The 26,491-nt window shown below is 39.5% G+C and overlaps 1 protein-coding gene across 4 annotated transcripts in view; it reads left to right on the forward strand.

Moving 5' to 3' along the window:
- The window catches only part of AFF3 (ALF transcription elongation factor 3), a 561,375-nt gene that overhangs the window by 242,116 nt on the left and 292,768 nt on the right, over positions 1-26,491 (forward strand). For all 4 annotated transcript variants that reach the window (XM_082356113.1, XM_082356114.1, XM_082356115.1 and 1 more), the window contains one exon: positions 22,787-22,834. In XM_082356113.1, coding sequence (XP_082212239.1) covers positions 22,787-22,834 — 48 coding nt within the window. The remainder of the gene's footprint in view (positions 1-22,786; positions 22,835-26,491) is intronic.

The following is a 26,491-nucleotide window of genomic DNA, read 5'->3' on the forward strand; positions in this document are numbered from 1 at the left end:
AATCAATTTATTGTGCACTATTGCGAAAATAATACTAATGTAATATTTCTATCCTCCTGTTAAAACTTATTCTCATTTTGCTGATTTTTGAGGCATAATTTATATATGATAAAATCCACCACTTTTAAATGGAAAATTCAATGAATTTTGATAATTTCAACATCTGTGTCATCTCACCATTGACATTTGTGATCTTTTCCCATGTGAGTTGGGATTTTCCTAGTTCTTTGTATGTGCCGTAATTTTGGATGGCATCTTGAACATTTTGAACATTATGCCGTAAGACTCCTATTCTCGTTTAAATTGTGTGGAGAATGTTGATATTTTGTCTTAGTGGGCAGTCACCCTGGGAAGATTCAGGCTTTAAGCTCTGATGCACCTTCTGTGAGTTTTAGTTTCAACATCGGTTCTGTTTTCAGATCATTTGTGTGCTGGTTAGGCCACTCCTGTGGTCTAAATTTATCGCGCCCTATTGCCAAGATAATACTAATGTAATGTTCCACTTGGAGGTGAGCCCAGGAGATCATAAAAAAACTTTATGAGGTTGATTTTTCAACCTTTTCCCTCTCTGTGCTCTCCCTAGAACTTTCGAGTTCCCTGGGTCTCCTCTTTTTACACATCCTGCCAGAAATCTGTGATTTTATCTCACTCTGTTCCGTGTTCCTGCAGCTGTACCTGGCATGCGTGTTATCCATTCCGGTGAGGTGAGGGACAGTGGTGGCTCTTGCTGGTTCAGTCATCTGTTTGTACCAGTGTGGAATCATGGATGTTCATTGTACACTTTGACTTATAAGCCAGTACTACTATATGTTATCGTTTCAGCTTTGGTCATTGGTAACTCTTTCACGTGGCTCCTGTGTCCCTTTGACATACCCCATCATTGTGTTTTTGCCTATGTTTTATTGAGTTGTGCGTCTTCTTATTATTGAGCTGTAGGAGTTCTTTATTCTGGTTATGAGTCTTCTATTGTATATATGTTTTGCAAATACTGTTTTCCCAGACTGTGGATTCTCTTTGTTTTTTTTCCCTTGGTAACAGCTTTATGGAGATATAACTCAGACACCATACAATTCACTCATTAAAAGCCTTCAGTAATTTTTAGTATATTCACAGAGTTATACAACCATTATCGCAGTCAATTTTTTTAACATTTCATCACCCCCAAAAGAAACCCTCTACCCTTTATCTCTTCATTTTTTACAATGTCTTGAAGAAGAAAGACTTAGTCACATTTATTTTTCTCTCTTGTGGTTTGTGATTTTTGTGTATTATTTAAGAAATATTTGCCTAACCCAAGGTCATTACGATTTTCACCTGTGTTCTCTTCTAGAAATTTTGTATTTTAGTGCTTGTATTTAGGTCTAAGATCCATTTTGAGACAACTTAATTATGTGGTATGAGGCAAGGTTCAAGGTTCACCTGCTTTCATTGTTCTAGCACCATTTTTGAAAAGATTATCTTTTCCTTATTGAATTATGTTTTGACAAATTACCTTCATCAAAAACAAATTAACCATTTATATTCAAGTCTGTTTCTTAAACTTCATTAAAAATTTTTGTTAAAATTATAAAATGCCTAGAAACATACAACCTACCAAGACTGAATCATGAAGAAATAAGTCTGAACAGACCAATTACTAGTAGGGAGATTGAATCAGTAATCAAAAATCTCCCAACAAAGAAAAGATGGCTTGACTTCTACCAAACATTAAAGAGGAATTAATACCAATCCTTCTCCAATTCTGCAAATTGAAGAGGGAGGCACACTTTCAAACTCATTTTATAAGGCAACATTTCCCTAATACCAAAGCCAGACAAAGATACTACAAGAAAAGGAAATTACCGACCAGTACCCATGATAAGCAAGTCCTCAACAAAATATTAGCAAACCAAATTCAACAGTACATTAAAAGGATCAAATACCATGATCAACTGGGATTTATCCCTGGTTCAGCATACACAGATCAATATATACAATATACCACATTAACAAATGAAGGATAAAAATAATATCTCAATAGATGTAGAAAAAAGCATTTGACAAAATTCAACATCCTTTTATGATAAAAAAGCTTTCAACAATTTGGGTATATAAGGACTGTACCTCAAGGTAATGAAGGCCATATAGGACTAGCCCACTGCTAATATCATACTCCGTGGTAGAAAGCTGACCTTTTTTCCTCTAAGATCAGGAACAAGATCACTTCTATTCAGTGTAGTACAGGAAGTCTTAACCAGAGCAGTTAGGCAAGAAAAAGAAATATATTTCCAATTCTGGCTTGCAAAACCTTGCCATCCTTATTGTAAGGATTCCCTGCTGAGTAGAGAGGAAAGAGGGCAAGTTCTATCTACAAGCAACTATATTCTACTCATAAATCTTTAACTGTTGCAAAAATAAAATACCACTCTAGGCCAGAGGTTTACCAAGTGTCCTGAATTAGGGAACAAAAGGCAAAAGTGGTAGGAGGTTGTGAGCTGTAACTAACGTATACGTGTTTATGTGAATTTGGTGTATGGATTTTTTCTGTGATAAGTTTGTAACTACAACTGCTTATCATTGACTTGTTTTGCCCAAGTTGTTGTTGTGGTTAGGTATTCTCTTTATTTTATTACCCTTTGGCTACATGAGATTTAAAGAGTTACCAAAGACAGTCAAGACTGCTAATAAGTCAGGAAATAAAATCATCAGACAAAAGCAAAAGACAGATGAATGTGAAATAAAAGTTTTGGGAAAGAGTTTTATGAGACCACATGGCTTTCTGTACTAACACTAATGCCTGTGGCCATATGTATCAATAACTCCTTTGCTGGCTGACTTGTAGACATAACTAAAGAGCAATGTACCTTTGCAGATTTTTGGAAATCACTGACTACATGCACATCTATTTCTTGTACAGTTTTTGCATTTGGTGAGGTTACAGTTACAACTTCATTTCTGTCACTACATTTAGAGAACTTAAGTGTCAGATGTTCCTACTGTCTGACTTCCTTTGAGTTCTTCCTAAATTATTCATCAACTTGTTTAAATATGCTTTGTTATTTTTTTTTAGAAGTCTTGTAGATACAAAAACAACTTTAGCATTTAAAGTGTATGCACCACCCAGCAATTCCACTACTGGGCATATACCCTGAGAAAACCATAGTTCAAAAAGAGTCATGTACCACAATGTTCATTGTAGCTCTATTTACAATAGCCAGGACCTGGAAGCAACCTAAGTGTCCATCGACAGATGAATGGATAAAGAAGATGTGGCACGTATATACAATGGAATATTACTCAGCCATAAGAAGAACCGAAATTGAGTTATTTGTAGTGAGGTGGATGGACCTAGAGACTGTCATACAGAGTGAATGAAGTAAGTCAGAGAGAGAAAAACAAATACAGTATGCTAACACATATATATGGAATCTAAAAAAAAAAAAAAAGGTTCTGAAGAACCTAGGGGCAGGACAGGAATAAAGATACAGATGTAGAGAACGGACTTGAGGACACGGGAATGGGGAAGGGTAAGCTGGGACGAAGTGAGAGAGTAGCATTGACATATATACACTACCAAATGTAAAACAGATGGCTAGTGGGAAGCAGCCGCATAGCACAGGGAGATCAGCTCGGTGCTTTGTGTCCACCTAGAGTGGTGGGATAGGGAGGGTGGGAGGGAGACGCAAGAGGGAGGAGATATGGGGATATATGTATATGTATAGCTGATTCACTTTGTTATACAGCAGAAACTAACACACCATTGTAAAGCAATTATGCTCCAATAAAGATGTTAAAAATAAATAAATGAATAAAATAAAATGTATGCGCCAGACCCTGACCTTTTGAGGTAATATAGGCATATCTCAGAGATACTGCAGTTTCAGTTCCAGACCACTGAAATGAAGCAAATATCACAATAAAGCGAGTCATATGATTTTTTTGGTTTACCAGTGTGTATAAAAGTTGTTACACTATTCAGTAGTCTGTTAAGTTTGTGATAGCATTATTTCTAAAATAAAAAAACAGTATATACCTTAATTTAAAAATACTTTCTTGCTAAAGAGTACTAATCATCATCTGAGCCTTTAGCAAGTTGTAATCTTTTGCAATGGTAACATCAAAGATCACTGATCAACATAACAAATATAATAATGAAAAAGTTTGAAATATTGTGAGAATTACCAAAATATGACACAGAGACATGAAGTGCGCAAATGCTGTTGGAAAAATGGGGTCCATAAAAAAATGGTGTCCATTTGCTCGACTCAGGGTTGCCACAAACCTTCAATTTGTAAAAAACCACAATATCTGTAAAGCACAGTAAAGTGAAGTGCGGTAAAACGAGGTCTGCCTATACTGATTTTTACATATGAATTAACGCTGCTATCCAGTCATCAAGAATTGGGCTCCCACTGTATCCCCAAGATACTGTGTGAAACTATTAAGTTGAATGAAACTCGTTTTTTAATTCATTTGAAGCCCCAAGGATTTCTGTTATAAATTTATAATTCTCTAGGCCTTTATAAATTTTGTAATTTTTACCAACCATTGGAATTGGCTTGTGAGATGAATTATGAACTATAATCTAACCAATGGACTTCAGGCTGCTTTTCCATCTCACGGGTTGAACTATTTATCACAAACCCTTTGCTTGATTTGATCGACACACATCTCTGCAGTGCTGGTCAACCACTGTATTATGTGCAACTGGCGTATCCTTGGGCAGGTGCTGGAAAGCTTTCTCTAACTAAAACTCCACTTCTCTGATTGAGATAAAGTCACTTCTCTGGTGGTGGCTGCTTTGGGTTATGTAGTAGGACATATCATCTATTACTGACAGTGTAAATGATGGTTTTGTAGATGTCATTTAAAAAGTTAGGTTGAAATTTAAGTCTCTGACTTATTGTGGGGGACAGGTTAGGTTTTGCTGATGTTAATCTTCTAACTCCTTTCTCAAGAACATCACTGGCAGTATTCACTCAGTGTCCACCATTTGCTCCTGGTTTTCCCAGCTCTGTGACTGTCATTTCTGTCTTCTGCCTCTGGAAGAATTTTCCTGTAGACCACTATCTCTGTTCCTTAGAGTTTAATTTAAGGCACTTCTCCAGGAATCTCTTTTTGATGAGACAAGGGAGCTAGCTCTACCCTAAACATACATTGCTCATTTCTTAAGCTTGCAAAGTCAACTCAGGTTGCTCCACACCAACATCTGAATACTGATGTATTGCATGGAATGGTAGTTGAGAACGCAGACTTGGCCTGCAAAGTTGGGTTTGAACTATGGCCCTGCCCCAGGCTAGCCATATGATATTGAGGAAGTTTTCTTTTTCAAAATGTGGTAAAATGGTATCCACTTTGTAAAATTGTGATGATTGGATTATGTGATGACTATAAAGCACTCAGCACAGCGCCTGGAAAGTTAAGGCACTCAGTGAGGTTGGCAATTATTACTGAGACTGTGAGATCAATATGGATAGACCAAGAGACCTGAAACAAGATGTGTTTGTCAAGTTATACGTAGTCACCTCCACATCCCTTTTTCTGGAACAGCTGACTTTAATCTTCCTCACTACATTATCTACTGTTTCAGAAAGGGTGAAATGCATATTATTATTCTAGTTATAATTCAAGAAGCTGTAAACACCAAGGAATTCAACAGAAAAAAAGAAACCTGTTTTAGAAACCATTGGGTTGAAGTAGAAAATGCAGGCAGGGTGATTTTTTTTTTTTCTGTAACCTGCTGTAGGGCCATATGGTTGCTGAATGTGTTGATGCTGGGTTTAAGATTCCTGAGTATTTTAAACTTGACATGTTATTTTTTTAATGATTTCAAACATCATTTCTTTCAGGGCCTTTTCCCAGTGTTGCCATCATATTGAACAGATGGCGCGGCGGCATGTACATTTGCATTCTGCAATCCTGCCATGTTATTTGCAAATTTTCTTAGCACAAGCCTGTGATTCTTTCTCTACCTTTTCAGTATGGCTGCAATGAAATGGTAAATAAATTCTTCCCCAGAGCATCGAGGATATGGTGGCAATTGGGATCGTGTATTGCTTCTTCTTTTTAATTTTATGTGATTATATTTTTGGGGTTTTATACCTACTGTTACTAGTACATTCTGTCATTTCAAACTGGCCGTTTCATCCAAAGGACTAATAGTCCTCATTATACCTTTATGATATGAATAAAAATCGGGTGGTATTAGTGCTGAGAGGAACCTTAATGATCACATGACACCCTTTCACGTCGCCCTGTTGACTTTTCTAGTTGCTACCTGAAATTGTCCTGTTTGTTTGTTGTCTGGTTTTGCCAAAGGATGGAATAAGCTCCGTGAGAGCTTGGACCCTGTCTGTTTCGTTGGTCCCCAATGATCACCTGTGAACGAATGAATGAGTGAATGAAGTCATTAATAAGGGACCTTCTAGGCAATATACAATATGATTCCAACTCTGTGACATTCTAGAAAAAAAAAACTATGGAGATAGTAAAAAGATCAGTGGTTCATGTTGAGGGGTGAATAGGCAGAGTACAGAGTATTTTTTAGGGCAATGAAAATACTCTATATGATATTATAATTATGAATATACATCATTATACATTTGTCCAAACCCATAGAATGTACAACACCAAGTGTGAACCATAAGGTAAACTATTGACTTAGGGTGATTATGGCGGGTCAATGTAGGTTCATACTTGGTAAAAAATGTACCATTCTAGTGAATGATATTGATAATGGTAGAAGCTATCCATGTGTGGGGTAAGGGGGTATATGGGAAATCTTTTTACCTTTCTCTCAATTTTATTTTAACCTAAAATTGCTCTAAAAAATAAGGTCTTAAATAAAAACAAATAATAATAATAAAATAAAGGACCTTCTAGGTACTAGAATTCTTTCACCAGCAGAACATGAATTCCCTGAACATAATTGCTCTTCTCATCTTTTTACCTTTATTTTACTCAGATCTGTTTGCAAAAGGGTTTGTCCAGGAGTGATGTCTTCATAGTCTTCCTTGTTTTTTATGATTTTTTAAAAAATAATAAATGACTTTTTAATAAAAATGACTGTGTGGATATAAATAGACAGTCCCTCAAGAGACTTTTTTTTTTTTTTTTTTAATTGGAGGACATAGTGGGATTAGTGCCAACATCAATACATCTATCTTCCTGCTTCACAGATTGAAAAGACACAGGATGCAGGAGAGGCTGTATTGATCAGAGCTGGTTCCTTTTAAAGGCATGTGATGATGAAAAGTAAGCCCCCCCAATATCTCTATTAAGGTCCTTTGATTTTTCTCTTTTTAAATGAGGTCTGGTGGGAATTCCCTGGCAGTCCAGTGGTTAGGACTCGGCGCTTTCACTGCCGGGGCCCAGGTTCAATCCCTGGTGGGGGAACTAAGATCTTGCAAGCTGTGTGGCGCAGCCAAAAAAAGAAAAATTGAAAAAATCTAGATGAGGTCTGCTAGGGCACCTGCGCAGCTCAGAGGGGGTTCATGCAGCGGGCCGTACTGTCTGACCACTGGCTTACTGTGCACAGGGATCTGGGTTTGCCCTGATCATTGCTGTGCCCGGCCCATGACCTGCACTAAATGTCTCCGTGACTTCAGGCTAGGAACCTGTCTAAGATTTGTTCAGTCTGAGCCTTGCACATAGAACAAATAGAAGAAACATTTAATATTGACAGTTACACAGTGCTGGGTCTAGAAAAGGGCCGTCAGCTCTAATTATTGCCAGGTGTTGGCGGGTTCTTTGTCAGTACAGTAACAGATTCTGTCTGTCAGCTCAGAGGTACAGTGAGAGGTGAAGAGACGCTTTGATGGCTTCAACCATGTGTCTATAAAGTGATTTTGGCTTCACCAAGTAGGTCTTTATAGATATTAAAGTTTCTGTGAAAAGGGGCAGGAGCTTCATCTCTGCTGAATGAAAACTTTGATTTATCTAAAGCCAGAATTACAAAAGTGAGGGTCTTTGTACCGTGGGTTTATGTTTCCCACTTCTGAGCCTAGATTTTGCCACTGGAAGCCTCCAACGGTGCTCAGAGTAGAAGATAAAGTTCTGTAGGAGGTCAGCTACAGCCCAAATGCAGGAAATAACCTACATGGGAAAAGAACTTGAAAAAGAATAGATGTATGTATATGTGTAACTGAGTCATTTTGCTGTACACCTGAAACTAACACAATATTGTAAATCAACTATACTCCAATATAAAGTAAAAATTAAAAAAAAATTTTTTTTCCTGGCCTTCACAATACACACAGTATTTTTTCGTGGAACATTTATGCAGGTAAGCTTTGAGAACCAAGAAGAGAATATAAAAGTCAGCTGCTAGATTTGAGTCTTTACCAACAACAGTAGGATTCGTTATGTCCAGTGAAGGTATATGGATTCGCTATACTTCCTTTCTCACTTTGGAAAACAGTCTCACCTGTCTTAGCATGAAGCTTTATTTATGATGTATTTTCTAAGGCACGGCTTTGCATTATAGGGTTAAGTGTATAATAAATGCTACCTAAGTGTAGTATTTTCCTCAGTAATGAGTTTAACCCTTTGTTTGCTGCAACCTGTAACCATGTAACCTTCCTCTCTGTGAAGATGAATACTAATTATCATTATAAACAGTTCTTCTCATTATGTTCCTATGGATGGCATCTTTTATAGCTTGCTAATTAGAAGCATGCAGAACTCAAGTGCTTAAAGTTAAATAATGTCAACAGGGTTGTAATAGATTTTCATGTTGAATACTTTTATTGATTAATTGTTCATTAAAATCTCTACCCAATTAATCTACTTAATTTATTGGATACTGTAATAATTCTTATTCCGTACTCATAGATTAGTACTTTAAAAATATTCTTTTTGTTCTCTTTGCGGGCTTTCTTCGCAAATAACTCATATAGACTTACAGTACTATAACTAAACTAGAAGATATAGAAATTTACCGTGCATTACAAAAAAAGTAAAAAAAAAAAACAAACACAAGGTCCTACTATATAGCACAGGAAACTATATTCAATATCCTGTGATAAACCATAATGGAAAAGAATATGAAAAAGAATATATATATATATGTATAACCGAATCAGTTTGCTGTACAGCAGAAATTAACACATTATAAATCAACTATACTTCAATAAAATTTTTTTGAAGTGAAAAAAAATTTACCTTGCAACATTTTATTAATTGAAAATTGGTTGGCAACGACCAAAATTATAGTCTTAAAGTTAGCAAGAATCTCACCCTTAGAAGTGTGAGTTAATAACTAACTTCCACACGGAGAGTCACTTAATTTCTGGTTGAACACGTAGTTAATCATACCCATTCTCTGTTTGAATGGTTCTTCGAAAAAGAACTTTCAGAACACTAAAATGACTCCTGTACTTGACCCCATTGGTCCAAACTCCAGTGTCTGGAGTGACCCAGAATTACTTTAAACCCTTTTCCATGACATTGGCCTTGAAATATGGCAGATGTCCAGTGTGGCCCATTCCACTCTTCTCCTTCCCCTGACAGTGTATCTCCACTTTCTTCAACTCTTCCTCGAGTGCTCTGATGCTTCGTCAGTCTTGTCATCCTTTTCTAGACTCCAGGAGCTTTCAGCTCAGCAACAAAGGGAAACGCTAAACACACAAGTATTACTAAGAGTAATGAGGTTCTCGTAGTGGAAGGAAGAAGTGCTGCAGGTATAATGATAGGGAGGGAGGTTGGAGAGGGAGCTAACCCAGCCCAAGCAGTAAACTCTCTGTTGGTTGCAGAGATAGCGTGCCCGTGAGATGAACGGATTTCGCATGTAACGCCCCATCCCACAGTCCCAGTGCCCTTGCTCTGTTCGAGTTTCTCCCCTTAACATTCTACCTTCTAGGATACTGTATGATTTATTTGGTTATCATTTTACGGCCTCCTTTCAGTAGAATCTAAACTCCACAAGGGCAGGAATTTTTGTCTGTTATATTCAGTTGTGAATCCCTAGCATCTAGAACGTGCTGGACACAGAGTAAGCTCAATAAGTACTTACTGAACAACACTTACCCTTAGATACAACTATTCAGACTTAGCTACGAGTCCATCTAACCATATTAACAACCAGTTCATACATTTCCAGATCACCTACTGGGAGATCTTATAAGTCCTTGACAGATACCTTACAGAAATCCAGATACATTATGTTTAAGACCAGAGGAGGGACTTCCCTGTTGGTCCAGTGGTTAAGGCTTCCACGGCAGGGGCTGGGGGTTTGATCCCTCATCGGGGACCTAAGATCCCTCATGCCGTGCAGTGTGGCCAAAAAAAAAAAAGGACCAGAGGAAACTGGAGACAGAACATCATCTGGTCTTTGGGAACTCATGGTGGACCCTAGTAATCGTTGCTTTCTTTTCTAAGTACTAAAATATTCTCTATGTAACTCTAAAATAAAATCATTGTGCCTATTTACTGATCAGCTGTCATGTGGAAGGCACCCTCCTGAACACCTCTTACACGTTGCCCCATTTCGTCCTCACATTTATTAGGTACTATCATTATCCTGTTTTATGGATGAGAAAGATGATGTCTAGAGAAGTTAGGTAACTTCCCCTGGGGGACACCTATGACAAAAGCAGAACTGGATTTTCAAAAGTCCATGTTTCTGGATACTGCACCGTATAGCCCCTGGCGTGACTGTTGGAACCTTGGGCAAACCTAAAAGTCTGTAGTTTGGGGATCCTGCCTTAGGAAGAGCTAGAGCTTTAGCCTTTTCCTGATGTAATTTCCTTCAGTGCTCTTAGTGCATTTTTTTTTTTCTGGGGCTGCCATGTAAAGTAACATAAAATGCTTTTAGCATTCTCTTAGTGTTTCCGCCTAACCAGGGTGTGAAACCCTCTTAATCTGTCTACTCCTCACTTTGAGGATGGTTCTTGGTGGGAAGTCAGAAGCACAGTAGAAGTCGAGTCATGCCTTTTTCTGTCATCGCTCATGTTGTACCATTTCTCACCCCACCATCTACCCCAGTGGTCACCAACCTTTTCTTTTTTTTTTTTTATTCATTAATTTATTTATTTTTGGCTGCGTTGGGTCTTTGTTGCTGTGTGAGGGCTTTCTCTAGTTGCGGCGAGTCGGGGCTACTCTTCATTGCGGTGCGTGGGCTTCTCATTGTGGTGGCTTCTCTTGTTGCGGAGCACGGGCTCTAGGCGCGCGGGCTTCAGTAGTTGTGGCACGTGGGCTCAGTAATTGTGGCTTGTGGGCTCTACAGTGCAGGCTCAGTAGTTGTGGCACATGGGCTTAGTTGCTCCGCAGCATGTGGGATCTTCCCGGACCAGGGCCTGAACCCATGTCCCCTGCATTGGCAGGCGGATTCTTAACCACTGCGTCACCAGGGAAGCCCTCCAACTCTTCTTTGTACTTGGAAGGTCTTACACATGGTGCTAGGTGGCATTGAAGAGGGGATGCCTGCATTCTGTGCAGATGGCATCTTGCCATAATAATTGCAGCATAGTTAAAATGGGGTGTTTATTTATTATTAAACTTTTTGCTTTGTAAAGATTTTGTTTTTCTCCCTTTGGCTTGTAACGGCAAGGGGTTTTGTGATCTAGTGAAGGAATGAAGACATAGAGAGGTTGTCTTCTCATTGGACCCCTCACAGGCCTTGGAGTAGGGATAGAAAGCAGCTCAGCCCCCTCTGTAGTAGGGACACAGGAGCTGACATGTCTGTTCTCTTCCTGGGTGGCCCAGCAAGAGTTACCAGAGGATGGCTTTGTCTGGTGATGTTTTACATGGAAACCCAAGGGTCAGCCAGCACTCCCAGGGGCCTTCCGAGACCTACCCTGATAGAGAAAAGGGAAAATGTGTGGATTCATATCCCTGTTCGGCCCCAAGTACCCTGGTTCCACAGGCCAATGGACTCACTCTGCTTTACACCATGACACACATACAGGTTTTGAAGCAACTGAGCATTTTGTGGCAGTGGAAGGGAAAAGATAAAATGCATTATGACAGCTTTCCTCCCAATAGACTGCAAAGGTCTTCCAAGACTAACAGTAAAGCTACACCAGCAGACTCAAGAATGAAAATGCTGTAAATGTGTGCACAAATTAAAAAAAGGAAAAAAGAAGAAAATCTTTAAGTATGGCGTTGTAGATAGATTTATTTTAAAATATGAAACTTCGAGTATTAAAAACTCACCAGCCAATCAAAATGCGTACCTATTTCTCATGTTTTCCTATGCTACCTGCTCCCACCTCTCAGGTGATCGTTCTCCCCTGCACCCCAGCTGATTTCAGCTGGATTTCTTGATTCAGCATGTATTTATAGCATATCTCCTACTAGAGCATACATAGAAACAGTTGATGTCAGGCATACACAGAATGAACTCTATTCTGGGGGCCAGATGACCTGAGACCTTTTTGGAAAGGTGAAATGATAATAGGGTGAAATGACTCATGAAGGACATAACATATTAAGGGTTACTTGTGAATTGCTGCTTTCTTTCTTTTAGCAAAATGCTTAAATAAAAATAACAGAATGTGCCAAATAGAATATTGTCGAATATGTAGCCCCACTTTTGCCATTTCCAACAGTCATTTCAAATCATGGCTAAAAGAGAATTGATTTTCTGTCTTACTATAGGGCATAAATCAGAGCAGCCCTAAGTACCTTTAATTGGTTAATTTCTTCAGGCCCATTGGATTACTCTCTCCATCTTGCAAGTTTTTGTGTTCAGAATTTCATGATTAGAAAAGAAAACCATGTTCTGACTATAAATAATAATCAAACGTGTTTTTCTTGTACATTTTGCTCCATCATTTAAGGGGAAAAAAAACGATATATTATAGGGATGCCCTATCAGTAAGCCTTCTGCTGCCTACAAATAACATATAATGTGTTGTTAGATTAGGTTGACCCTTGAACAGTCAAAAATCCACATACTGCTATCTCTGCCTCAAAAACAAATGAATTGATAAATGACTCACCCAAGCGCAGGAAACAGTTTGGATAGAATCAAGACTCAGATCCTAGTTCTTTTGATTCACATATGGTGATCTCTAATTGAACACACACTTTCCCCCATACTTGGTTAATTTAAAGATCTGTGAAATGAAAATACAGGTACTATATTTGTTGGAAAAAATGGACATGTAAGTGGTTCAAACCCATGTTATTCAAGGGTCAGCGATATGTAGGTGGGCTGCAGGATGAGATTCAGGAAAACGTTAAAAAGGAAATGGTACATTTTAGAAGTCTCGCTGAAGTCTGCCTGACATGTGAGGGTTAAGTAACTTCAGCATTGTCACTCTTGCCTGAGCCTGTGTTAAAAGTAATGACCGCAGTTTTAGATGAGAGAACACAGAGTAAAGAACACAGAAATCTTGAAGTGTTCTTGTCAATTTCAGACTACAAGTGGGACGTGCATGTTTGTGGTTCCTGTTATGTGAATTCTGTACCCCGCTTTGACAGGACAGTGTGGAAGGTGGCCCCGGTATACAGCACTGGGTACTCTATTGAGACATGACCCCCTGGAAAAGCACTCAGTGTCAGTTAGTGCTCAGGATGTAAAAACACTGTCTCTGGTTTTAATCTCTTTATGCCATCAATAGATGTTTGACAAGGTCAGTGCACTGACAGACCACTTAACTTTCTGAAAAGCAAGTGTACTTTTAACTGCAAGCTCTGATTGAGATCACTAATTTTCATTCTAAAAATAATAACATGATTAAAAGATCTTGTCCTATGGCTAGGAATCTGACAAAAAATCGATTACTAACTCTTTAATAATATTGCCTGTTGATAGAAGGCTAATACTTGTTCCCTAATTTACAAATACCAATGTGCAGATTAGGGAAGCCAAATGATTTTCTAATGGTTTCTGTATTAATGGGTATGTGCTTAACTTCAATGCAGTAAATAAATGTTGATATTTTAAGAATTTGTTTTTAAGGTAACTCTGGTAATTTCTTTTGATAAAGCAAAGACATTTGTACGACCAGCCATATTCAAGTGTAAGACTTTAATTTTTTAAATAGTCTTTTAATTTTTTTTAGTATATTGGTCATTTACTATTCATTCAACAAACATCTTCAAGCGCTTACTATGTTGTACCAGTACTCTGCTAGGAAGTGGTCATAAATGAGAAATACCATATCCACTGTAAAATCTGCTAATACAAGTAAATGATACTCATCAACATTTTTCTCATTTTGTTCTTTTCTGTTCAGTATGGTATTTATTACTAGAGTAAAATCATAAAGTTAATGTGAAGGGAAGTAGGGAGAAACCACTTAATGGGTACAGTGTTTTACTTTGGGATGATGGAAATGTTTTGGAACTAGATAGAGGTGATTATGACTCACAACACTGTGAATGTACTAAATGCCACTAAATTGTACACTTTTAAAATGGTTGGTTTTCTGTTACATGACATTCACCTCAATTTTTTTTAATATACTTTGCAGTTTTTTCCTCTTGATACATTTATTTGACTTTGTATTCTATATTAGAGTTGGAAGGTATTTGAGAAGCCTGGCTCTGTCCCTTTCAGGCATTGTTTGGTATCTTTCAGTAGAATTCTGAAGATTTTTCTTATAGGTCTTAAACATGTCTTGTTAATGTTATTCCTCATTTATTTTTCTTGATATTGTGGGTGGGATTTTTTTCATATTTTTAAAGTGTTTATTGCTGCTGCACAGAAGAGCTATTGAGCTTTGACTGTTCATAGCCAACCACTTTTTAAACCTCCCTTTTAATACAGTAACAATGGAGTCTTTTGGATTTTTCTAGGTATATGATCAAAAATATCTGCTGAGATCAAAAAAACACTGAGATGATCACAGTTTTACGTAATTTCCCTAGTGATACAATACTTCAAAGAGGCCCTAATATTAAATATTAAACTATTTTTGCATTCCTGGGACAAATCCCACTAAGTTCCCACTAATTCTTATAACATTTTATTGAATCATATTTACTAATAATCTTTTGAGGATTTTACATTTATTTTCATAAGGAGATTGATTTAGTCTCTTATGTGAGGTTTTTATATTAATTTAAGAAAATAAATCATATAGCTTCCCATTACCTTCTACTCTGGAAGAGAAAATATGTGAGAGTTAGTTCTTCCTTGAAAGTTTGAAATACTTCACTGTAAAACTATTCGGCTTAAAGCCTTATTTGAAGATAATTTTTAATTTAATCTGCATTCTCAGATTTATAGGCCTAATTTCATTTTTCTTTATGTCTTATGTCAGTTTTTTCCAGAAAGTTGCCAACTTCATCAAAATTTTTCATTTATTAGTATTGTGTTCTATATTAATGTTAACCTCAATACTTTCTTATGATTATAAGCGCTTCCATATGTTTTATCCCCTTCATATATCAAATTATTTTATGTTTATCTTTTTATTGAACAGATTTTTAAGTGACTTTCCATTATTGTTTTGGGTAATGTGTTTTATTTTTGTTTCTAAGAAATTATATTGTGGCTTTATAAATTCTGACTTTTTGCTTTATAAATATTTCATTGGTTTTCTCTCTTTGTTATTTTCTTTCTTTGGTATGCCTCTTTGATTTTAAATTTTCAATTGCTTAGCACATTCATTTTTAAAAAAAAAATAATGAAAGTTTTTAGTGTATGAATTTACCTCTAAGAATATCTTTGGGAGCATCCCATAATTTTGTTTTGCAGTATTTTTATATTATTTTCCTGTAAATATGAAGAGTTATTTATAGTTGATTTTTATAGTGTTTTTTTTATTCTAAGAGTTCTAGGAGATTTTATGTCTACCTTGTTTTAATTCATAGCTTAAGTGTTTTGATAACTTGTAGCCAAAGAGTCTGGGCTATAAAACAACTGCTTTTTGGAATTTTTTGAAGCTCTTTTGTAGCTCAGTATATAACCACTTCAGTAGCTATTTCATGTGTGCTTGAAAAATTGGGGTTTCCTCATAATAGTCTAAGTTCGTTATGTCTTTCAGTTTGTCCTTATTTAATTTTATTTTCAAGTCCTCTATCCCTCTTATTTAGTTGGGATCTTGTTTTGGTATCCTTTGTCTAATAGGAAAAATAGGGGTGGATTAAAGATGTTCAACCATAATAATTCTATTTTTTTCCTTTTTCTTAGCATACCTTATTTTGATGCTCTATTAATGCCCTATTTTTTCCTCATTCTGTGTTGTGCTCTCCAATTCATTTTTTTTTTTTTTTTGCTATGAACTGTCCTTTAGTTGAAAATAATATCACCACTCTCTGCTGTCATTTTGTTTGCATTCTTATGATATACTTTTATACACCTTTCCTTATTTATTTATTTATTTATTTATTTATCTCAGTGTATAAATGTCTAAGCGATGGTGACAGTAATTCTGAGGGAAAAAACTGGATGTGAGCAACAGAGCAACAGGTGAACCAGTTGGCTGAGCACATTCGGGAGATCAGGCGGGGGGACCCAGCAGGGATGAGGCCAGTCTCCAGCTCCGGCGAGGCGATCGGGAGCAGCGTGTAGCCTCTAAAGGGGAAGTGGGCACTTCCCTGGCGGTCCAGGGGTTAAGACTCTGCACTTCCAATGCGGGGGGCACTGGTTCAATCCCTGGTTGGGGAGCTAAGATCCCACATGCTGGTGAGTGTGGCGCAAAAAAAAAAAAAAAGCCATGTAGGCATGATCATTCCTAAAACAAACAGCACTTGTTAAAAAAAAAAAAAAAAAGAAAGAAAGAAAAGAAAAGAAGGGGGAAGAGTTAGGTTGGTCATAAGACTTGCTGAAGAGAGAACTGGCTGGCACTCTCCTGACCTCAGGTGACCCTGGCCTCAGGTGAGGCTGGCGCCACAGTCAGTGGATGGAGCTTCACGTAGACTTGCGATAATCCCTGGATTCAAGCTTAGATCCTCGCCCAGTGCTTTGGTGGCACTGATGGGACACCTAATTTCTTTGTACCTCAATTTTTCTCTATATCAGAAATAGTAAGACTTATTTAAAAATACTTCTGTGGAAGTATTCAAGAGTGTGCATGTGATAAACAATGTCTAAATGTTTGAGGACCTTTCGAGTGCTTGCAGACAAACAAGGGTACTGTGACTTTAAAACAGTATTATTTTAGAATGAAAGTTCCGCCCTCAATGTGTCTGATGAAGAGTTAAACTATTTTTGAAAATAGGATATGTGCAGCTTCATCTCCTCCGTAGTGAAATGAGATTTCCCACTGATTGGATCGAGCCTTTTCTCCTTCAGCTTGGCTGGCTTCTTCCAGTGCTGTGTGCGTGGCATGGTAATTAGGGGCTTAGGTTCTCAGTGATAGGTTGCTCCTGGCTATTTCTTGAGCTATACTTACCCACAGCTCCGTTCCTCACACTGCGCTGGCAGAGCGTGTGGTGTGTATTTTTAAGTGGTAAGATTTGAGGAAAGCAGTTCCATGGAGAAAGGAACGTGATCGACAAGGCTTGTAGAGAAGGAGAATCAGCTGGGGTTGCTCGCTTTTAATTGAAGTTTAGTTGGAGGTTCAATGAGGTGAGGTTGTTATGACAGATTTCAAAATGTAATGATAGGAAAAGGGGGTGGGTTCATCCAAGTCGGAGTAAATACAGCTCAGTAACCCAGCGTGAAGCAACAGCTACGAACCCTCACAAAATGCACAGTAATTAAAATTGGCGTTGCACAGCCCTCCTCAGTGGGTACCTTTCCAAGGAAAGCAATGACTTTATTGTGAAAAAATATAAACACAAATTTGGAGATGTAAATTACATGCATGTTTTAATCTTGTTCATAAACACTGAAAGCTTTTAAAATGTAAATATAATCAAAGTGCACAACTGCAGCTGAAACCAGATTTGAGAAGGATTTTGAGAAAGAAAGAAGGTGAAAGGCCCTGCAGTCTCCCCGACCCTCACACCCTGCCCATCCCAACCCTACCTACCCATCTCCCCCCCACCCCACCTTTGTGGATTCGGAAAAGAAGAGGTAGAATTCTGCCCTCCAGTTTCTGAGGACACAAATCCTTGTCTCTAATTTGTCAACATCACAGAAGAGATGGTTAGTATTAACCTTTTCTCTCCACTTCCTCTCCTGTCTTAACCCTTTTGGTCTATGCGTGTGGTGTTTGAGGTTAATGAGTATGATCCAGAGTGACTAAGCATTGGATAATTTGCAGCATGGGAACGAAGGAGGAAATTTATCCAAACACTATCCAGATTCTTCTATTTCCATACTTTAAGCCCGAGAGTGACCTCAAGTAGAGCCAGTTCTAAAGGTTAAGCTTGGAGAAATAGCATTAGATAGTAGAAAATTGACTGCAGTGGTGTTGAAGAAATGTGTGTGGGTTCTACCTTGACTGTCCTTTGCTGCCAAAAATGATTTTGGACAAGACTCTTCACTTCACTGGGCCACAGTTTCTCCATCTGTGGAAGTCATTGAATTGGGTAAAATGAGCTCTAAGGTTCCTTCCATTTCAACCTTTCTGTAATATTGTGCCTCATGGATCCACTCCAATCTAAATGGGGCCTGGGAAATTCAACCCCAATGTGGTACCCTTCCCCAGGTGGCCCCAGGAGTCAGAAATGTTCCAGACGAGGGCCAAGATTTTCCTCTGCCAAAGCTCCTCCACTCTGTAATTTAAAGCCAGGACTCCCTGAGACTTTTGTAGGAAGTCTTTTGTCCTGGCCTCAATTCTGCACGTGCTCAGCTGGGCAAGGGGCCCTCCCAGGAGGGAATGACCTGATGTCTGGCCAGACCATCAAAGTTCACGGTTGGAGTTGCCATCGAGATGACCCAGTGTAATAATTCTGCATATTTCATCTACATTGATGAGGGAAGTATTTAGCAGGGCTTTTATATTCTGTTCCTCTCTCAGTGTGTTCCCTTTTCAGAGTAGGGTAGTGGAAATTTATAGGATTATGGGGAGAGATACTAAGGGCCACCCGTCATTGATATAAATCATTTCAAATGAAATTATAGCATGGTATTCAGGGGAAGCTTAGTTTCAAGGAACCAAACATATCAAGAGTCTTTGTAGTAGGTTGTGAACCTGGGTGAGTCCACAGAGAGCATGAAGTCAGGTTTTCCTTGATTGATTGTTTTAAGGTGGAAAATAAAAAGTACATTGAGAATTTAACATCTGCTCTCCCAATATATTACATGGTAGGAAGGGGTTGGGATTTGGAAGTAGGGTAAGAGAAATGGTTGTGGGTATGAAGATGCGTTTTCCAATTTGACCACTGATTCCCACCTGAGCTCTGAAGGAGGTCATTTCAAAGGACCATTGAGCCCTGGCCTGGCTGAGGCTTCACCACACAGCCTTTGTGATGGTTGCCTCTGGCTGCCCTGGAAAGGAAACAGGGTTTGGGCTGGTTCCAAAAAGAGCTCTCTGATCTAATTTGATTGGAGTAGCAGAATGGTGAAATTTCCAGAGCAGTCCCGGGATAAGGCATTGGGAACAGAAGTTGGGGGTGTATTAGATGTATGTTGCCAAACTGGAACTTTTGGGAAAACAGGAGAAGGGATGAATATAGGAAAGAGGAATGAAATATTAGTAAAAAGCTTTGGGTCTTCTAATCTTATCACGATATTTAACACTGTTTTTCTTGTTTTATAAGGATAGACATATATGTTATGTTCATGCATTGTTAGCAATGGTTGTGCTTTACACAATTTCGTTATTGATTTTTTTAATGATGAGACTAGAAAGGAGTAATTTATACAAAGATAATGTTCCTGTTTTAACTAAAACATCAAATAATCCATAAGGAAATAAACTTCACCTAAAAGTTCTCAAACTGTTGAATTAAAGTCCTAACTATAAAAACCAAAACTATAAAACTCGTAAAAGAACACATGGGTAAATCTTTATAACCTTGGATTTGGCAATGACTTCTTAGACACGACACCAAGAGCAAAGCAATAAAGAGAAAAATAGGTAAATTGGACTTCATCAAATTGAAAATTTTGTGCATCCATGAACACTATCAAAGAAGGTGAGAATACATTCCGAAGAATGGGTAAAAATATGTGCAAATCATGTATCTGATAAGGTCCTAGTATCCAAAATATATAAAGAACTCTTAAAACAAAACAATAAAAAGTTAACAAACCCAGTTTAAAAGTGGGCAACAGACATTTCTCCAAAGAAGATACACAAATGGCTAAAATGCACATGAAAAGATGCTCAACATCATTAGTCCTTAGGAAGATGCAGATTAAAGTCTCAACACGATACCATTTTACACCCATTAGGATGGCTATTATACAAAACACAACAAAACCAGAAAATAACAAGTGTTGGTTAAGATGTGGAGAAAATAGAACCTTCATATGTTGCTAATAGGAATATAAAATGGTACAGCCAGTATGGAAAACAATTTGACAGTTCTTCAAAAAGCTAAGCATAGAATTGCCATATGATCCACCAATTCAACGTGTAGTTCTATACCCAAAAGACGTGAAAACAGGTATTCAAACAAAAACTTGTGTACAGATGTTTATAGAAGTGCTATCACAACAGCCAAAGTGGAAAAACCAAAATGTCCATCAACTGGATAAACAAATGTGGTCTGTCCATAACAATAGACTGTTACTCAGCCACAAAAAGGAATAGAGTACTGACATAGGTTACAACGTGGATGAACCTTGAAAACATTATCCTAAGTGAAACCAGCCAGACACAAAAGGCCACATGTTATATGATTCATTTATATGAAATATTTAGAATAGAAAAATCCATAGTAACAGAAAGTAGATTAGTGGTTACCAGGAGCTGGGGAGAGGGAGGAATGGGGACTTCCTGCTTAAGGGGCATGGGGTCTCCATTCAGGGTGGCGAAAATGTTCTTGAACTAGATAGTGGTGACATTGTGAATGTATTTAAGGCCAGTAAATTATACACTTTAAAATGGTTAAAATAGTAAAGATTATGTTTTGTGTATTTTACCACAATAAAAAAAAAAAAGTTTCCAAACTATATAAACATCATAGAAACTCTGGTAATTTGACAAACAAATGAGCTCAGGTTTGCTGAGGAAATGCATATATTTCCGGCACAGCCTTTGGGACTGGGGAAAGCTTCTGGAAGAGAAAATGTACATGACCGAGGATGAGTCCTGTTTCCTGGTCCAGACTCACTGTTCTGTGGCCTGGGGCAAGTCATGTAAACTCTCTGAGCCTCAGTTGGGAGCCTTGGACAAACCTTCTGTTTCTGGGTAGGAAAAATCTCAATCACTTGTGGGACCTTTTCAAGCCTCACGCACTTGCATTCACCTTGGCCTCTTACCCGGTGCGAAGGGTGGAATATTTCTGATGGAATGCTCTACTCCCAGGAGGAGCGGGTGGGGGACACACACAAGGGTCTGGGAGTGTGAAAGTACACTTTCTGGTGGAGCCTTTGTAATACTGAGAAGTCCTGGAGCTGGTTGTGATAGCGCTCACATTCCTGGGAAGGGCAGGAGGTAGATTCATTCATTCCTTCCTGTGCCGCCCACTGGCAGATATTCACACTGAAAGACACAGAGCCCCTGAGTGGGTGGAGGGTCTGCCCTAGAGGGAGGAGAGATCGTTCCAGAGTCCGTCTGTGAACGGCAGTTGTGGTGAGTGTGCTGAAGAGGAAGTAAATGCTGTGTGGATGAGTATTCCAGGGCTAGGGATGGTGCTTTGAGGAAGTCACGGTTGACCTGCCTCTGAAGGGTGACTTGGAATGAACCAGGAAAACCAGGACGGTGCAGATCAGCATTCCTGGGGGAGAGAGAACCGTGAGGAGGAAGGAGAGCAGAGTGGGCTTGGGGAAGACATCGCGAAGAAAGCCTCATGCTGGGAGGTCGTGCTGAGTCGTGGTCAATGTCATTGAATTAAAAGGCCAGGGAAGTATTTTGCTGAGACCACAGTAGGCACTTCTACCAGCAAATGCTGCTTTCACGTCCCCACAAAACTACCTCCTGTGCTCTGGGAGTGTGTTACCAGCAGTAACCACACAGCATCTCTGAAACTTAAAATGGTCCCCAGAGTTGGCTGTGACCCGAAGCCACCGTTCCTCGGAGCCTATACCATCTCCCCAGCACAGGGCAGCGTGGGTTACAGAACCAGTGGCTCTGGAGTGTGACACCCAGCCTACCCTGGGAGTGCTGGGAGAATGTGTCTCCTTTTGGTCTTTTGGGTTTTGGCCCATCACCCAGTAAACCTAGGCCCTGAGGATGGTAGAACTACCAAGAGTTTCACTTGTATTCGGCAGGACCATTGCATGTATTTGGGGGGTGGACCGGATCCATCTTTGTGGTGTAGGCCACATTTCCTTCCACACTTTGATGGAACCCAAGCTGAATGGAGCTCATACCTGCCAGTCATGGGCTGTACTCCTGGGAGCCTTCCCTGCTTAGAGTTGACGTGGTTGGAGGGCCCAGCACTGCAACTCTGGGGCCCAGCACTGCAACTCAGGACCCGGCCGCCCCGTCCACAGTGCAGCAGTGCGGGAAGGGAGGGTGGTCACAGGCTTGATTGGAGTTGTCCTCTTAAGGAAAGGAGCTTGTTACAGTGGAGGATTACTGGACTGAATGTCAATATTATGACATAGTATAGTGTGTTTCGTGTTTGGTAATTGCAATCATTGTTGCTTTTGTTGTGGTCATCCATGTACAATGCGTGGTGTCAGTCTATTTATCTCTTGTAAAAATAAAATACAGTGTGTGTGTGTGTGTGTGTGTGTGTGTGTGTGTGTGTGTGTGAAAAAAAAAGGAAAGGAGCTTATCTGTAAGTCCTACTTTAGGCAAGGCCCCCTGTCCAAACTCTATTAAATTTGGAAGCTTATGTGTCATTTCTTCTCTGTAACCATAAGTCTGTTCTATCTGGCTTAATGTTTTTTCCCCTTTGCTTGCAGGAGAGTAGATCTGGAGAAACCAACAGCTGCGTTGAAGAAATAATTCGGGTAAGGATATTCTTTTACAAATCTTACCAACTGGTTGACATAGATTCCAAATGGAAGGAGGTGCAGCTGCAGTGTCAAAGCGAGCCCATTGTTCATGTGTTGTTTGATCTTTACCCTTTCTGGGGGTAATCACCTAAGTTGCCTAAACAACAGTACTTTATAAAACAACTTCTAAAGCTTCCTTTAGAAACCTAGGAGCTACACCTTAATCTGGTCCCTTTGCACAGGCTGAGGTGACACTGTATTAGAGGGATCAGCTGGAAGACAGAACAACAGAGTTGAGATGAAAAATATGATTGTGTTCACATTTGGATGCCCCCATTTATCACCCTACTATTTAAAAGCATCTTTCAATAGTCTGTGCTTTCCAGTCAGGCAGGGGTTGCCTGGTTATTTTTCTCCCAAACTTAATTAGAATCAGAAGCACTCTGACGAAGAGGTGATGCTCAGCGTTGAAAATTTATTTCCATATTGTTATGCGTGTTATTATTTTGCCTGTTACTCTCTGTAAGCCTGTCCTTTTCATCACCATCATCTCACGTGCACGGCCTCCGTGAACTAGTTTCATGCGCAGATGCACTTAGGTTGGGCTGTTCTGCCATATTAGTGTTCTCCTGAGTATCCAAACTTGTAATCAGGATGTCCTCTTCAACCTATATTTTGTCTTCAATCATATTTTTCATCGGAATAACCTAATAATTTATAGCTCTCAGAAAGCTGATATTACACTGGGCAAAACACCAAGGCGAATCAGACCAGATGGTGTGGCAATTCTCTATAAAGAAAAAGAAAAACTTTATTTTAATAGGTTTTTAACTTTTGGGCATCCTACACACTTTTTCTTGAATTGCTAGTGAATTACAGTAATATGGTTATGTGGTTTAAAATTTTACATTAACCATCAAATTGTTTTCAGCAGAAGGATTTTTATTTCTTCCTGGAAAGCATTATTTCATAAACAAATTTTTTCACTCTCAAATTGATTAAAATAATTCATTGAAGTTTGATTTGATGAATTCATAATGATTTTTGTTTTTCTGGCAGAGATTTATATAGAAAACAGTTGTCAAAGTGTGGTAGCTTCATTTCTGGCATTTAAGTATATGTTGAATAAAATACGTGTTGTATTTTACATCTAAATGATGTCTATCTTGGGGCCTTGTTTCAGGTTAAACACAGGTAGTGTAAAATGCAGATGTACTTTTCCTATTTTTCTCTTTTAACATACTTTGATGTTTGGGGTCCCAGTATTCAGTGTTCAAGCCATCTTCCTTTGATTGGTTTTGGTGTTTATATCTGCAAAATGATAATACCACAACACACCAATCCCCTCTTTGGTTTCTCTGTTTATGTTTAAAAAATCCTACCCCTTCTCATCCTTTCTTATCTTTTCTGAGGATATGGAAGAACTCTGTTACTTGACCTTTCTGTTCTATATTCTAAGCAGGGCTTGAAGTTTATAAAGAGTTTGAGTATTTCTCATACCAAAACGATATACTTTAGAGAAGCAGTCCACAACTTTTTCGGCACCAGGGACTGGTTTTGTGGACGACATTTTTCCATGGGGGTGGGGAGGATGGTTTCAGGATGATTCAATCGCATTACATTTATTGTACACTTTATTTCTATTATTATTACACAGTAATATATAATGAAATAATTATACAACTCACCGTAATGCTGACAGGAGGCGGAGCTCAGGCGGTAACGCGAGCGATGGGGAGCGGCTGTAAATACAGATGAAGCTTCGCTCGCTCACCCGCCGCTCACCTCCTGCTATGTGGCCCGGTTCCTAACAGCCACGGAGCGGTGCCAGTCTGTGGCCCGGGGGTTGGGGACCCCTGCTTTAGATAGTGCAAAATTCACTTCAAATAAAACTGAATGCTGTAGTCAAGAGTTTAAAGCATTATTTATTTTTTTCTTAAGAGAGCTGATGAGAGCCTGGCACCCCGGCCCCACTCTCCTACCTTCCCACGACACTGACCCCTAATCCATCACACCACGGGTGCCGCCCCTGCCCGCCTTGAATCAGGCGTGGAGCAAGAGGGAAAGCCTGGACCAATGAGAGAATTGATTTATGTGTACGTGCAGGGTCAAGGGTAGGGGGGATGCTGCCTTCATCGGAAGACAGCTGAGCTCTGAGTTCCACACTTCCCAGAGCTTGTGAGGAGTGTTCCAAAGAGGAGATGGTATAGACTGGGAAGTGATGGTGGTGCTGGTGCTGTCGTGTGAGCATCTTTCTCTCCCCTCACCTGGCAGTCTCAGGTGTTCGTAGTGGTCTAACTTCAGGAGCTCCTAGAGGATCATGTGTGTGTTCCCAGTTTTGCCTGGAATGTTTTTCTGGCTGTCACCTGCCCCTCACACCAGGCAGCCCCAGGATCGTCTTCCCCTCTTATCCTAAGCATCTCCTCTCCTGCAAACACAAGCGCAGGGCGCCTTCTCAGTTACAGCCTGTTGGATTTGTTGTGTATCTGTCACACATCAGTATTCTTCCCACACGGTGGCCCTAATGTTTGGAATTTTAGAATTCACGATTTTGTGGAATGAATAAATAAATGAGTGAGTGAGTAAAAGAATCCTCCAAAGGAGAATGATGAGTATCATTGTGATGGTTCACAGATTCCCTTTGCTATAAATCACGGACAAGATGTATTGGCTTTTTGAATGCTCGGTTCCTGTGAATCATCTTTGTGGAGCCCAATTTTCCTTACCAGTGGTCTCTCCCCTTGGAATCAGCTCAGGTGAACCTGATGTCGTCAAGGTCACCAGAGGTACTTGCTACTTGCAGCCATCTCGTTTTAAAAAGGCTCTCTCTTGTTGTGGAGGAAGATCAGGGTCATGAAAAATACCTTAAAATAATGAAAATGGAGATGGTCGTTGGACAAGTGTTTGTATGCCCTTTCCATGTGGGAGGTACTGGAAACAGCGGTGGGTCAGAGAGACATGACCCCTGGCCCTGTGGGAACTGACGATGTGCTGGAAGAGATAGATACTAAGTTGTTTTTTTTTTAATCTCATAGATAAATGTATAATGTGAATTGTGGTAAATACTCAGGGTTTTATGAGCGCTTACTGTAGGGTACATTACTGAATTTGGGGTCAAGAACTACTTCCCTGAGGAAGCAGCCTTTGAACTAAGAGCTGGAGGGTGAGTAGGAAAGCAACCTAAGGAAAATGGTGAAGATTCCAAGCAGAGGGAATGAAGAGCTCGGCTTGTTAAAGACCCGGGAAGGAAAGAGAAGGCCCGCGTGGCTGGAGAGCAGGTGGGAAAAGCCAGGCAGGAGAGGCCAGTCGTGTTGTGCTTTCCCAGCCACATTCAACAGGCTCTAAGCACAGGGGAGCCGGTGAAGGATTGGAGCTGGGCGTGATGTGATCAGATTGGCAGTGTAGATGCACCGTTCTGGCTGCTGTGAGGAGTGGCTTGAGGGGAAGAAGGAAGAGGAATGGGAGGCTGATGCAGGTTCCAAGTGAGGGATGCTTGGTGGAGACGTGGGAAGATGGAGGGAGATGCTGTGTTGGGTGGGGGAGAAGAGGACATCCTCTGTTAATTTTTAGACGTGCTGAGTTTGAGGTGCCTTTGTGATGTTCAAGTAGACGAGGGGAATGTAGAGAAACTCAGAACCAGAGGTCTGAGCTGCAGGCCAGCATTTTGGATGA

The sequence above is a fragment of the Balaenoptera borealis genome (genome assembly GCF_965194805.1).
Source record: "Balaenoptera borealis genome assembly, chromosome: 15".
In the NCBI taxonomy this organism is placed as follows: domain Eukaryota; kingdom Metazoa; phylum Chordata; class Mammalia; order Artiodactyla; family Balaenopteridae; genus Balaenoptera; species Balaenoptera borealis.